Below are 14,124 nucleotides of genomic sequence, written 5' to 3'. Positions count from 1 at the left end.
TTCCCGATATATAGCAGTGGTAGTCTGAGTAGCAGGGATGCAGGAGCATAAAAATATGGATCAGTGATATAATTTTGGTCTAACACAAGTGCTCTTGCTGATGGTCTTTATTTAGTCATTTTCATCCCAAAAAAGTTACATTTTGGGTTATATAATATTTTAATTTCTTCCCAAGAAACAAGATCTAAGATTTAATCATTTGGTGCCCAAGCCACTAGTAATAACTTCTCTCAAGAACCTTTCACATACTGGAGTTAACTTCGTAATTATTTTATACCCACCTGTATACAGTTTGACTCTAGTAGACTTACACTGGAACCTCATGGGCCCAAATGACCACATTGCTCATAGTTTGGACTCACAATCTTTCTTGACTTTAGAGAGCTCTGTATGTTTGGTTTTTTTGTGATTGTCATCCTCTGTGGTACAAAAACATGATACATGAGAATGGCGATATACATTGAACAGGCCATCTCTAAAATTTAATTAATTTGCTGAAGGTTGTAGCCCTGGACTGTTTTTGGATGAAGGGTAGTGGTATAACCCAAACCTTGACAAAAGCTGGATGTTACTGGCTTGCAGCTTCTCCTGCTATTTCTCCAGCTGTGTGCCTGCTGAGGAAACTGCAGCAGATACACAACCATCAACAAACAATGCTTCACGGTTCAAAGTGATTTCAGAAACAGTGCTGAACTGTTTTACAAAGCTTTAGGAAATTTGGTACTAGTACTAATTTGTGCTGATTACCTAGAAGGAGTATGCATCTACAAATCGATCTTTTACAAAATGGTTACTGATTTAGAACCGCCGGTAAGGTCACACATCAATAAGATTCTCCACACAACATAGGAGCCAAACTGGTCTCAGAACAGGAGTTCTTGGAGAAATTCAATCTCAAGGACTAAGAGTTTTGTGGCATGTGCAACATCTGGTTGTGATAATGTGCTTAGTGGTTTACCAAGGCAGTGAAAATCAGTTTCACAAATCACACACAATACAGGCAACTTGGACAGAAAGTATTTTAGTACTGATAAAACTGAAAGTAATAAAAGCTGACATGCTTTAAGAGCAGTGTGTCTAGCTCACAGGAAATGTTATTTCCAAAATCCCACATTCACTACATCTCATCATCATAACTCACTAAAAAAAACAAAGAAAATGCAAAAGCTGATTATCTTGAAACTAAAACTGAACACTGTAACAGAAGCTGGATGACATTTTCACTTGAAAGATTAAAAAGTATATTCTCAATTCACTTTAACCCATTAGGGCCCAACCCATGAAAAAATGGTAAGAAATGTCCAATTTTTTAAATATGAACTCTTTATTTGGCCCTGTAACAAAATGTAACAAATAATTAACTTTTTTGTGGAGGGATATCTACCATTTCTTACCATGTGATATATTAAAAATGTTATATGGTTTTCTGCTTCTGATTATCTATTAGGGGACAGAAGCAATGTTCATACCATAAATTGAAGCAAAATGTCTCAGAAACTGTATGTTACAAATATGTCACCTCAGGTTCTTATGGGTTAAATGTTTGCTCATGTCACCACTTACACTTTATGCAGTTCACTTTAAACGCTTCTTTAAGCTTGTCTGTATGCACAATGGCAAGTAAAAAGTTATTAAATCCTTTGATTTTGTCATTGATTTCTGGATATACTGATCTAATAACACAGCACTATTTTCTTATAGTATATGTAGCTGTCTGCAAAATTTGCATGATAATTAGAAATCTTGGACTACAAACTGTAAGTAACAGCAGAACCCTGACAAAGTCAAGACTGTACAAGACCTTTTAACATCCTTCAAGTGTGGTAAAATGTATGGTATGTTTTATGACTTTTTACAACTGTTGGTAACAACGGCTGCCCCCAGCACCACTAGAGGTGAGTTCAGATCGTCTTACAGTTGTAAAATGAAACACATTCCAAAGAGAGTTTTGCTTTCACCACATAAATATGAGCTCAAAACACTGCATCTTAAAAGAAAATACAATTAAACAAAACAGTTTAATGAGGAAAGCATCAGTATAGATTATCAAATATTTTATTACAGAAACTGAAAACACAACTGAAGAGATTAATACACACAGAGCTCAGCATAACTATTTCCTCTACAAGCTATTTTCATACCCAGTTATATTACAACACTCTTTTTACAACACTCTGAATTATTAATTTAGAAATAATTATTTCATGGAGATAAAGAGTATATGTCGATGTTGAAATTGCATAGAGTGATGCCAGCAAAGGGTTTTTTTTCTGCAGTTTCCCTGTTTAACCACCAGAATCCATGTTTAAGCTTGGTCAGAAATGTGGTTATATTATATTTATGCTCCTAAAAGTTGCCCATTTTTTACACATTGGATGGAAATGTTTTTACACACTCATTACACATATATCTATATATAAGCATGACTGATAAAATGAGCTTCCTGGGATTTATGACTAAGGAAACTGTTACTTATGTCTTCGACAGCAGGTAAAATAAGTAGTGAACACATCACATAAACATATTTCTAAAGGTGATGTTGACATTAAATTTTCATTGGATGTTACTATCAATCAAACCTTAGATGTCCATAAAAGGTTATGTGTAATAAAAAGGAATGATGGAGGGAAAAAGTGTGATTTTGGCCCATTCTTCCACACAAACAGTCTTCAAGTCCTGAAGGGTGTGTGGGCTTTTTCTGTAAACTCTGATCTTTAGTTCTTTCCATAGGTTTTCTATTGGATTAAAGCCATGTGATCGGTTAAGCCATTCTAGCAACTTTATTTTGTTTCTCTTTCCTTGGCTGTATGTTTGGGACCATTGTCTTGCTGAAATGCAGACCCTCGTTTCATCTTCATCATCCTGGTAGACAGCAGATTTTTATCAAGAATGTCACCATACATTTTCCATTCAACCTGCCATCAGTTATATGATGTTTGCCAGTGCTGTAAGCTAAAAAAAAAAACAAAAAAAAAAAAACCCACCATGTTTCCACCTCCAAACTTCACTGTTGATGTGGTGTTTTTGGGGTGATGTGCAGGTCTACTTGGCCTCCAAACATGGTGTGCATTATGGCATCCAAAAGTTCAATTTTGGTCTCATCTGGCCAGACTGTATTCTCCTAGTGTTTCTTGTCTAAAGGTTGTGCAGCAAACTTTTAAAAAGCTACATGTCTTTTCTTGTGAGGTGAGCATGCATACAGGCCATGGCGGTTGAGTGTGTTACTTATTTTCTTTAAAAAAAAATTGTACCTTCTAATTCCAATTTCTTCTGACAACTCTTTTAACTCCTCTGCTATAAATCTTGCAAGAAGCCCCCGGTCATGGCCGGTTTATGGTGAAATGTTCTTTCCAATTCCAGATAATGGCCCCAACTATGCTCACTGGGACATTCAGGAGTTTAGAAATGCTTCTGTAACCAATGCCATCATTGTGTTTTGCAACAATAAGGTTGTGAAGGTCTTGAGAGTGCTCTTTGCTTCTTCCCATCATAAGATACATCTTGTGTTACACCTTGAAAATTACAAACCTGTTTGTAGGCCATCAGTTGGTACTGAACCAGCTAATATTAATTTGCACTGAGGGGCAGGGCTGCTTTCTAAGTACTGATAGATTTCAGCTGGTGTCTTGGCTTTCTGTGCATTTTTGCACTTCCCTTTCTTCAAGTGTTCAATACTTTTCCCCCGTGTCATCCCATTTATTACACATAATAACTTAATTTATGGGAATCTAAGGTTTGAGTTCTTTGCATTTGTGGATTGCCTTAATTGTTACTGACATCTGGTGAAAATTTCATGTCAATAGCACGTTTACAAATATATTTATTGAGAAAAATAGTGACATGTTCAATACTTATTTTACCTGCTTTTTATGAAAAACATCATGTGAAGATAAAAGACTGTACTGAAGACACAACAAAAGAATACTCTGCTGCAACAACTTCTTTCATTTAAGAAAAGATAAAATAAAGAAACAGTGCATCAAAGAACAAAACTGACCCGTACAGCTCTATTAAAATGTGTCATTATAAATTAAAACAAGAAAAAGATAAAATCCACAAAACTCAGGTTTTTTTAACCAGACACTAAACCATGCAGTAAAAATAAAAGACAAACATGATTGTCAGGTTATAATACGTGTCTGTAGGAACGTTAATGTCCAAAGGCCAGCATACAGAAACATTCCTATACATCCATGATTCAATATTACTAAAAACCAAGCGTGAAAAATGTTTATATTCCCTTTTTGTCCTTATTGTCCAGAAGGCTTCAGAGCTACCAGCACAAAGTTTCTTGGAGAGAAGTTTGGGTTGAAGAGAGGAACTAAGTGACAGTCCACACCTGCAAAGAGAATGTCAATGCTTTAGTTTAAGAGGATGAAAATACACAAAAATTCTTTAAGTCACCATTAGGGATGTCATGATTTTAGATTTTCAAAGTAAGATTTTACAATTTCAGTTATCATAGTAATCGTGCATCAGTTAATTTCACAAAAATATAAATATGTAAAATTACATGAACACTTATTAGTCTCAAAGTTCTACTTATATATATATATATATATATATATATATATATACACAATACAGTTTTACTTATCTTTGTTGTTTAGCCCTTTGTTCAGCTGTAACTGGTGTTAAAGCGCTTTATAAATAAAGGGATGATAATGACGACAAATTAACTTTGGATTTTTCTCAGAAAAAACAGATGCAACAGGACCTGTACATAAAGAAGCCTCCCTAGTCCAGGTAAACTATATTACAAAAATGTTTTTGCACATTTCTTCTGAACCCAAGTAGAGAATCTTAAAACAGGAAAAAAATAAATAAATAAATAAACAAAACAAAAAACATCGAGCTAGCTTTTGATTTTCAGCTTTCCTTTATCTGTTTAGTTGCCATTTGAAACATAAATAATACTGGAACAGTGAAAATAAACAACCATATATCTGAAATTAAAAATATTTTCCTCTAAGGCCCTTTGCAAATAACAGCAAAAAGGCGCTGACCTCATGCTGAGTTGATTGTGTTTATTATGAACTGAAAAACAGTCAAGACTGAAATTGAAAGAATTTTTCTTGTTTTTTCATCCATATAACATTAGGTTCTGTGAAAGCTGTTAAACTCATTGTTGCACTGCAAGCCCAACCTGAGTTACAGGCAATTATGAAATTGTAAATGACATAACATTTAATTTACTTGTTATGCTAGGTAAAGTTAACAAAACTATGGAAAATTTATCTTTACTTTAGCGTACGGACCTGGTGGTTATCCTGCAGGAGATAAAATTTAATGTATTTCCTTCTTTCACTGCAACCTCTTTTTTTAAGGCTGCTTTACAGACTGGCAGCACACAATGACACCTTGGTCCTTTTCCTCCAGTAACCAAAAAGATCTGACAAATACAACTTAATGTGTTAACGAAGTTAACTTTGTTTTCGTTCCATCTCAAGATGTGCTGATCTGCCTTTGTGATTCAGACACAATCTTTTATAGAAAGTGACAACACTGAGGGATATTTACGATTACTTAATTGTGCCGTATAATTCTCTGATTACTTGTAAAATCAGATAATCGTGACATCCCTTGTCACAGGATCATTTGTCTCACCATTTTCCTGCAGGTAAATCATCCTGTCCAGCAGCACCAACGTCTCCACCACAGGAGCCAGCAGCAGGGCCAGGCTGAAGTACACCACCACCCTGTTCTGATGCCTCAACATGGCCTCCACTCGCTCCAGGTCCAGGGGCAGGTTGGGAGGAAGGCCGACCCGAGCCAGACCCAGACGGGCATATCTGGGAGGGAGGGTAGATGTAGACACAGGTATGAAGTGTTACCAAAAAAAAAAAACAAAAAAAAAAAAAAACAAACTGAAAGTGTCTGACATTGACAACCTTGAATGAAAATAGCAGAAATGACAAAGAGGTGAGGGGGTAAGCAGATTGGAAAATACAGTAACTTTGCTTTTAGTTTGCTGAAATTAAAAAAAACTTGAATGAATGTCTAGAAGCTGCAGAGTTCACTCACTCAATAAAAGGTAGTAAATGGGCTTTTTTTATGGTCTGGATTCCTGCTCTGCGTAGATCTGGCCTCGTATCCCTGATGAAGGTCTCCAGCATAGCTCTGTAACAGTGAGTCCTGAGCAACTCGCTTTCCTCCCTCAGCCTCCGTATGTAGTCCTCCACAGCATGACATGCCCCCTCTCGGGCCTTATAAGACAGCTGATGTCCCGGCAACCCCGCCACCCAGGAGCTCATCGGGTACCCAAACTCATTGGTAAACGATCCGGTATCTGGTATGAGTGGGGCAGAAGGTATGACCAACCCTGGAGGGGTGGGATTTTCTTTGGTTGTTATTTTCATATAGCAACACGCCACAGAGGTGATGCCGCGAACGTGTGGGCAGTTGACAAAATGTCGGAGGAGGGTGGCACTGAGGTCGCCACAGGCGTGAAGACCAGTCAGGACAAAGTCTGGACGGCTTTGCAAGCTGTTTTTGTCTTGGCTAACAAACTCCTGATCAACAGCCTGGATGTCTGAGCAACAATTCCCAGATAACTCCTCTTCAGCCTCATTCTTGTTTGCATCCTGCGAGTGAGCATCAAGGCATGTGGAGTTATGAGATGGTGAAGTCTGGATAATACAAGAACACCCCTGATGGTCAAAGTCCCGTGGTCTTTTCTTGCTGGGTCCAGATGGAGTTGGGGGACCTTTAGTGATATGATCTGCAGCTCTTAGCTGCTTGATGAAAGCCTCCCATGATGCCCTGGGGTTTACCCAACCGGCCACATGCCTGGGAAAGGGCTGAGACAAAGCCAGTTGAGAGGAGGAGTAGTTCTAAGACAGGGACAAGACATTTATTAATATTACTCCTTATGTTATACATGGAAAGAATGACAAACAAGTTTCTATAAAAAAAAAACAACTTTTTAATCTTAACAATTTTTTAAATAAAATTAAAATGATTAAGTAATTACTAACCTTTTTCTGCCTTTCTTTCTCCAAGGCCCACAGTAACTGTCCATCAAATCTGGATGCCATAGAAACAAGCGTGTGGTCGGCCTCAATAGCAGTCACAGACAGTCCAAGCCCGAAAGACAGGAAACGAGTAAGATGACCCTGTTTAGAGAAGAAAGTGAAGGTTTCAAGTTTCAGTTAAAATATCCAACTTTAGCTGCTTTTCAAAGCTTTTGAAAAACAAACACAACGATGACCGCATGCAGTTTTGTTGCAAAATGTGTATGTTTCAGTAATACAGTATGTTGAAGGATTTCATAGTGGATGAATTTAAGCATGTAAGTCCTGCATTACACAGTAAATCACCACAGCTGGCAAACGATACCTGTCCAGAGCCCACATCCACTACTTTTCTGCAGTCGGTTTGGTCACAAAGTTGTTTCACCAGCTGTCAGAAAAAATAAAGTTATAACACCGAAAAGGAAAAATAAACAATGCAATGTTTTAAAACTGCCCAAAGAACAAAAATTGCTGTACCATTCCAAGCTTTCGGATCTCATGCTGTTTCTTGGGTTTAACGTGTTTCCTGAATATGTGTCCCAGTAGAGAACTCTGGCTCTGGTTTTCCTGGAACTCCTCAGGCTTCAACAAGCCGGCTACCTTGCCTCTGCACTCTCTGGGAAATGCCAGGGCATGAGCTGTAGCACGGAAAGCCAAAAGAGACAGCGGCCACACCGAAGGATATCTGTAATGACAAAGTGTTTGTATTTATTATTAATTAACTTACTGTTCCATAATAATTTTACTTTAATAATACTTTCTATAAAATAAGGCACAATTTATTTGTCTTTTCTGTTATCAAAATGCCCTTTTATGTAATTGTGTTAACACAAAACATGCAATAAATGATATACAAGCCTATTGAAAACAATGTTGTGTATGCCATTTCAAACACATTTCGATTCTTATTGAGAAATCAAGAAAAGTTTGTAAAGTTATTTGTATTTTACTGAAACATACTATCATTCACTGTTTATGTACAAGGGCAGGGTGAGTTGAATGCTAGTTACAGACTAACTGCAGTTTTTATTTGTTTTGACCTTTTATTATTCTTTTTATCCCTTACTTTAAGCATTTATAGAGGTACATAATTATAATCCAGTAGTACCTTCTGTCTTCATGATAAGTGTCCAGTAATAGGTCTGCAATCTGTGGATATGTCAGGTCCTGTAAGACCAGCAGCCAGGTGCTGGGTAACGTGTGCCAAAGATCTTCAGAGAAGAACTCCTGTAGATAGAACAAACGGACTCTTACAAATAAGACATATGCCAACTGTGCAACTTAGAAATGCATTGAATTTTATTGAACTATTTAAGGGAAATTCCCTCATTTGCTGATGTTGAATCAGTGAGGGTAAAAATGCACCATGGAACACAAGGAAGCACAACAGAGTGCAAATTATACAAAGGAAATTTGTACGCACAATAATATAGGAGTCGGTCAGATGGTTGTATTGAGACAAAAAAGCCGCTAATCTCTTCGCCAGCTCCCTCTGTTGCTCTGCAGAGAAACTTGGTGTAAACATCTCAACATCCTGTACTGCTAACAGAACTGACACGAGACTTGTTGTGGAGCTAATGCTAACATGCGTTAGCTTGTTCAAGCTGCCTTATTGTTCTAATTAAAAACAATAGTGTCTAGAATACCGAGACGGTTACCAGTTTTCTGCTAAACGAAACGTAGAGTGCTTTAAGTGGACGAAGTCCTGGTGGTCTTAAACAGTACCTAGCTCCTGTAGTAAACTGTAACTTTATTTATATCATGTCGATGCATTCAACTACCCCCCGTAATTTTTTTACGATATTAGTGGCCACGTTAGATTACTTTGAAATATATGTACCGAATAAATGCAAAATGGCAACTTTTGTGATGAGTAAGCCTGCAATCCATTAAATGAAAAAATATATCTAATCGAAAAGTCTAGCTTTAAAATTAAACGTAAACAGTTATGAAAATAGACAGGCGTAAACGTCCGTGAAGGCAGCATAACCCGGATATTGATCTCTTGTTCGGTAGAAAGCCTCGCGTGTTCCAGTCGTACAGCAGGTCTGGTTTTGTATTTCACAGAGCTATTCTCAGATATATCATTTAAAGGAATATACCGACATGGACATATGATTGTTCATAAACAGATTAAGTCGAATTTTCATTTTAATTATCAACGTATTATTATAACGACCAGCAACAATTAGCGGGCTAACGTTAGCCGTGGTTAGCCGTGGTTAACGTCATTAGTCGCTAGCTAACGTTTATGTCAAAATTGAAACTTGCATACTTCGATAGATGAGAGGATGTTTATGGTAATAGGAATATTTGAATATTAACTTTCTTTCTTTCTTTCTTTCTTTCTTTCTTTCTTTCTTTCTTTCTTTCTTTCTTTCTTTCTTTCTTATTGAATTATTTTTATTATATTCTAGCAGTTGTTTGGGTGTTATTTTAGTAGTAACTTTTACGTTAATGTCAAATTATTGTATAGCCATCAGCTTTATGGTTGTCTCCGACCAAAAGAACAGCGAAACTGTTGTTTTTACATTTGTCATCGTATTTCAGAGTTTTATTTCCTGATAAACAAGTGAAAGAATGTTCATCATCCTACATTAGGGACTAATTTGGCGTCCAATAAAAAACTGTCTTTAAATTTTATGTTCCTCCCCTATGACTATAAAGCCAAACAAAAAGCAAATGTGTTTACAACTCTAACTGATTTGTTGCTCAGTACGAGCTCCTTGTGACTTCAGGATTGGAATAAGACCAGCAGCAATTCAGAGTTCGTGGTTAGTCTCTTTTGTTGTCGTATTTTAGATTTCTGTGTTACTCAAATATTTAATTTTTTAATAACACTTAGTCATTAAGGGTAGCTTCCAAGTAAGAAAGTTCCAGTGTAATGAAAACCCCTCGTCTGTAGATGAAGTGGAAATGTCTTTAAATGACAGAGAAGTACTGTACTCTATAGCTGTCAGTAAAGTACTTTTAAATTGTTTTAAGCCTATCTACACCAAAAATTACTCCAATTTTGAACTATAAATCGACATGTGCCATTTAGTCCACACCACAAGTTTGACACTAACTGTAGTAGTAAACTAGTTTTTTGGGGGATTTCTTTTTGAATCTTTTGATAAACAGTTAAAAACAATGACAGCAAGTCAACTGAGATCCTAACATCTGCAAGCCAGAATCTCTTCTGTTTTGTTTACAAAACTTAAAAAAAATCATGTCTGCTTTTTTTATTTCCTCAAATTATCACACGCTAATTAGAAACTCCAGTTAAACTTGACTATCGACATGTTTAGATGCTCCCCACCCACACGTTGGTTGTGACAGCTTGGAAGCTCAGTCAATCAAGACACTGTTTGATAAAGTTTGTTTTGTTTTTTTTTCTTGCAGGATGATACAGCTAAACTGGTTTCTTATACTAACTGGACTACAAAGAATATAAACCTATTGAGGCTTTCAAAATACGCAGAACTTTGAGTGCAAGTCCATTAAGAAAACATTATATTTGACATTAACATGTCAGACATTATGCTCAACCTTTGCTCCGCTGATGGCAGCTCACAAGGAACAAGACCAGCAGGAAACAAGAAGAGGAAAAACCAGTTGTTTCAGAGAAAGATGCAACACTTAGCGGCAAAGGGCTACCTGAAAGATAAACAAAATCATCCCCGCTACAAGAGACATGACCAAACTCCATGCCAGAATGGAGAACCCACAACGTCTTCCTTTACTGTCACACATAACAAAAGTTTACCTCATCTAGCCAGCGCTGCCAGTACCTCTTTCTCTTCACCTTCAACATCTGCTCACATCCTGCCTTCAGTTACTATCACTGTGAACAGCAAAGGCAGCCATGAAATGCCAAAAGAACCTGTGGACACAAAAACTGCACCTGGCCCCAAACCTTCAATATCAGGCTTCCATAAACCCACCACCTCTTCAGCAGGGAACCCCACTAAGTACCTTGCTATTGACTGTGAGATGGTAGGTTCAGGACCGAAAGGCAGCATCAACCAGCTTGCACGCTGCAGTATAGTGTCCTATGAAGGAGATGTTGTTTTTGATAAGTTCATCAAACCATCAATGCCTGTTACGGACTACCGCACACGATGGAGTGGTATTCGACCGAGAGACCTCATCAAGGCCATGCCATACTCAGAGGCCAGGAAGGAGGTGAGAAAGTGCTCATATCCCAAAAGTTTCAAAGTAATGTAATAAGTGTTTTCTACATGTCTGGTTACCAGTTAAAAAGCATAAAATAAATCAGTAATTGTCATGTTGGAGAACAGAATCATATCCCTACAGTTAAAAAGCTAAATTAAAATCATTAGAGATATTATACAGGAATGACCACAGCAAACACTTGTGTGAACCAGTCACATCATTAACCAACATTCTCTCTGTCATAAGGACTATTAATACTTTAAAAAGTCCATTTGCATTACACAAAGTACTGAAGATACAAGACACTGGAGTTGGAATTCCTGCAGCATAAATGCTTGTCAGCTACTGTGATTGTTGATGCAGCTCAGAAATAAAAGCAAAGATTAGAACATTTTTATATTAAATTTTAGTTTAGCTTAATTTTCTATGGGATTGGATTTGCCATCATCATCTTACATTAATCATAATGAGTGCAATGATTGAAATATTTTATTTATCTGTGTAGATTCTGAAACTGCTCATTGGGAAGGTGGTCATTGGCCACGCCATCCACAATGACTTCAAGGCCCTCCATTACACTCACCCTAGTGTCATGACCAGGGACACATCCCGAATCCCTCTGCTCAACCTGAAGGCCGGCTTCGCTGAGAATGAGTGCGCTTCACTGAAGAGACTCACAAAAGCTATTTTTAACCGTGACATCCAGGTAAGCAATGTCATCTAATAGATCGAGATTAATTTTGGTTCAATCCAATACAACTTAAGAATACATCAGTGTTTCATTAAAAGGAATCCTAGTCAATATGTCTTCTTATACTATAATTGCCCTCTAAAAGTTGTAAAAATACATTAGATATTTCTAATATTTTAAAAACTTTAGTTAATTGTACATTTTGAACTATAGAGGCTTTCATTACTTTTTTGTGTCATGTATTCTCTGTTGATGACTGGATCTAGCTGAAACCATATGAAACTTCAGATTGTCAAGATAACTGTTTCCTCTGAAATGTTAAAGTAATGCCACCATGATTTAATAATTGTTGTCAACATATGAAACTAAACTCCTCCTCTCATGTCCTCAGACTGGGAAGAAGGGCCACTCGTCTGTGGAGGACGCTAAAGCCACTATGGAGCTTTACAAAGTGGTGGAAGAGCAATGGGAGAGGACTCTTGTCACCAAATCAATGGCCTCTTAGTGCCAGTTTTGGGTAGAAAATATAGAAATTAAGTTAAACAATTATCTTAAATTTGCCAACCCCAGTGATAAATCTTTTAAAATCCCCATATGGTGTATTTGGTATACTAGAATAAAAAGTAGTCAGAGCAAAATGCTGAGCATGTGCACCTTGAAACTTCAGGTTGTCACTGACAGTTTCATGAAAAAGTATTCCTACAGCAGGTTGTGAAACAATGTGGGACTCAAAGTTGGCCATCGGGAACATGGTTAGTCCAACATTAGCAACACTTTATTGTTTTTTCTGGTTCAGACAAGCACAAGAGTCAAGACAACGTATATACAGGTTCTGTATATTAGATTAGGTAAAGGTATAGAATGACATCAGAATAGCTTGAGGGGATTATTTCTCTGTATATTTTCTACATGTTTAATTTTGAAGAATAGCGATTAGTTTTTAAGCATATAAAATGCTCAGTTTAAGTCTGTACTAATGATGGGAGAAGCGTTGTTGTGAGAATCCACACATATAAACTACTACATTCTTTCTCAGGATTTACATTAATTTAAAATGGTGCTCTTGCCACTTGGGGGCAGTGGTGTCTTTCCAGCAGCAAATGTTCATAATGGAATCAGTTTACTCCTCAACATCTGAAAGATTGGTTTGAAGTCATCACAAGGCAGATATTCAGAAGCAAGTCAGGAGGTTCTGTTGTCTTACAATACATGTGTGTATTGTCCTCTTCTTGCAGTCTGATCACTGATGATGAAGAAATTTTACTTGCATGCTTCAAAGAGATAAATATTTTAAAGAAAATATGTTTTAGACTTTGTCATACTGTTCAAATTTATGCAATCAGTTATGTTCAGGGCTACAGGAGGAATTTTAGAAAAAGTCAAGAGTCCTGCATGTAACTTACGAATTTAACTTCTTTTAATTATTCAGTAATTTCATTATGTTCATTTTTTTCTAATGCAGTATAAAACATTCACTTTTGACAAATGCTGGTAATATACTTACAATATGAAAAATCATGATTTAGAAATGGAGTATGTTCAAACATATTTGAAGCCTGAATTTTTAGGTAAACAGGTTAAAAAAAGGCTGATAATGACGCATCACTTTGAGATTTTCATTGAAGTTCAAAGTAACTTGCACTAGTGGATTTTAAAAACCCACTTACACTGCATGATATGAGGAAATTATTTCATGGTCCCGTCGGAAGCTACTGTCCTGGTGATCTTTACGTTTTCCTGACAGAAGTGACCACCAATGTCCTAGAGTTCGGTGATTATCGGAACTCTTCAGTCTCTCGATCTAAGCCTGTTGCCAAAGTTAAGTTTAACTTGCTGTTAAAGTGCTTGCTTTATTTTGTTCAGTTTCTTGTCCATTGTCTCACAAATTTAATTTTGCTTCATACATTCATCTTTGTCTTACATTCAATAAATCATTACCAAATCATTTTGGAGGTCATGGACTAATTGTCACAATGGGGACTGTTTAGGTAACAACTGAGGTTCAAACGTACAAATGACTTAAACTTTTAATAAGTCTGTTCTTCTATTTTTGCTGTGTTATGGCACATTATAAGCATAGATGTAGCAGATGTTATTTTCCAGCTGATATACTGAGGGATATTGATAAGATTATGTTGTCCACTAGGATAATGAGGCCTTAAATGTTAAAATATTTTGATTATACAAACAACAGTATAATTTACAGTAAAATTTTACATGGTTGTACATTTAACTCAGCAACTCAATATTACAGCAACACAA

General features: G+C 36.7%; 2 protein-coding genes across 4 annotated transcripts; one reads left to right on the top strand and one right to left on the bottom strand.

Moving 5' to 3' along the window:
- Positions 1–3,576: 3,576 nt before the first annotated feature.
- Positions 3,577–8,892, bottom strand: mettl25b (methyltransferase like 25B). Its single transcript, XM_041986786.1, has 8 exons — positions 8,437–8,892; positions 8,122–8,240; positions 7,491–7,698; positions 7,339–7,401; positions 6,978–7,115; positions 6,025–6,833; positions 5,608–5,792; positions 3,577–4,339 (listed from the first exon to the last, which is right to left on the bottom strand). The coding sequence occupies exons 1-8, from the start codon at positions 8,536–8,538 to the stop codon at positions 4,251–4,253; spliced, it is 1,713 nt and encodes a 570-aa protein (XP_041842720.1). The 5' UTR covers positions 8,539–8,892; the 3' UTR covers positions 3,577–4,250.
- Positions 8,893–8,971: 79 nt separating this feature from the next.
- On the top strand, positions 8,972–13,807 carry isg20l2 (interferon stimulated exonuclease gene 20-like 2). 3 transcript variants are annotated; one of them, XM_041986789.1, is made up of 4 exons: positions 8,972–9,059; positions 10,398–11,180; positions 11,677–11,877; positions 12,254–13,807. In XM_041986789.1, the coding sequence occupies exons 2-4, from the start codon at positions 10,524–10,526 to the stop codon at positions 12,365–12,367; spliced, it is 972 nt and encodes a 323-aa protein (XP_041842723.1). In that variant the 5' UTR covers positions 8,972–9,059; positions 10,398–10,523; the 3' UTR covers positions 12,368–13,807. The 3 variants fall into 3 exon arrangements, with proteins under 3 accessions (XP_041842723.1, XP_041842722.1, XP_041842724.1); XM_041986788.1 differs by having other exon boundaries at positions 9,013–9,313; XM_041986790.1 differs by lacking the exon at positions 8,972–9,059 and adding an exon at positions 9,410–9,787.
- Positions 13,808–14,124: the final 317 nt, after the last annotated feature.

Source organism: Melanotaenia boesemani, chromosome 6 (assembly GCF_017639745.1).
Source record: "Melanotaenia boesemani isolate fMelBoe1 chromosome 6, fMelBoe1.pri, whole genome shotgun sequence".
NCBI classification, from domain to species: Eukaryota; Metazoa; Chordata; class Actinopteri; order Atheriniformes; family Melanotaeniidae; genus Melanotaenia; species Melanotaenia boesemani.
The sequence above is the reverse complement of the archived record's forward strand: the minus strand, read 5'-3'. Positions and strand labels throughout refer to the sequence as shown.

Bases quoted from the DNA above. Each gene is read 5' to 3' on its own strand.
- mettl25b (XM_041986786.1), bottom strand. From the start codon at position 8,538: ATGTTTACACCAAGTTTCTCTGCAGAGCAACAGAGGGAGCTGGCGAAG. The intron at 7,402-7,490 runs GTACAGCAATTT...TTTTTCTGACAG, and splicing joins AGATCCGAAAGCTTGGAATG to CTGGTGAAACAACTTTGTGA. The intron at 7,116-7,338 runs GTATCGTTTGCC...TTCTCTAAACAG, and splicing joins TGGATGTGGGCTCTGGACAG to GGTCATCTTACTCGTTTCCT.
- isg20l2 (XM_041986789.1), top strand. From the start codon at position 10,524: ATGTCAGACATTATGCTCAACCTTTGCTCCGCTGATGGCAGCTCACAA. The intron at 11,181-11,676 runs GTGAGAAAGTGC...TTATCTGTGTAG, and splicing joins ACTCAGAGGCCAGGAAGGAG to ATTCTGAAACTGCTCATTGG. The intron at 11,878-12,253 runs GTAAGCAATGTC...TCATGTCCTCAG, and splicing joins TTTTTAACCGTGACATCCAG to ACTGGGAAGAAGGGCCACTC.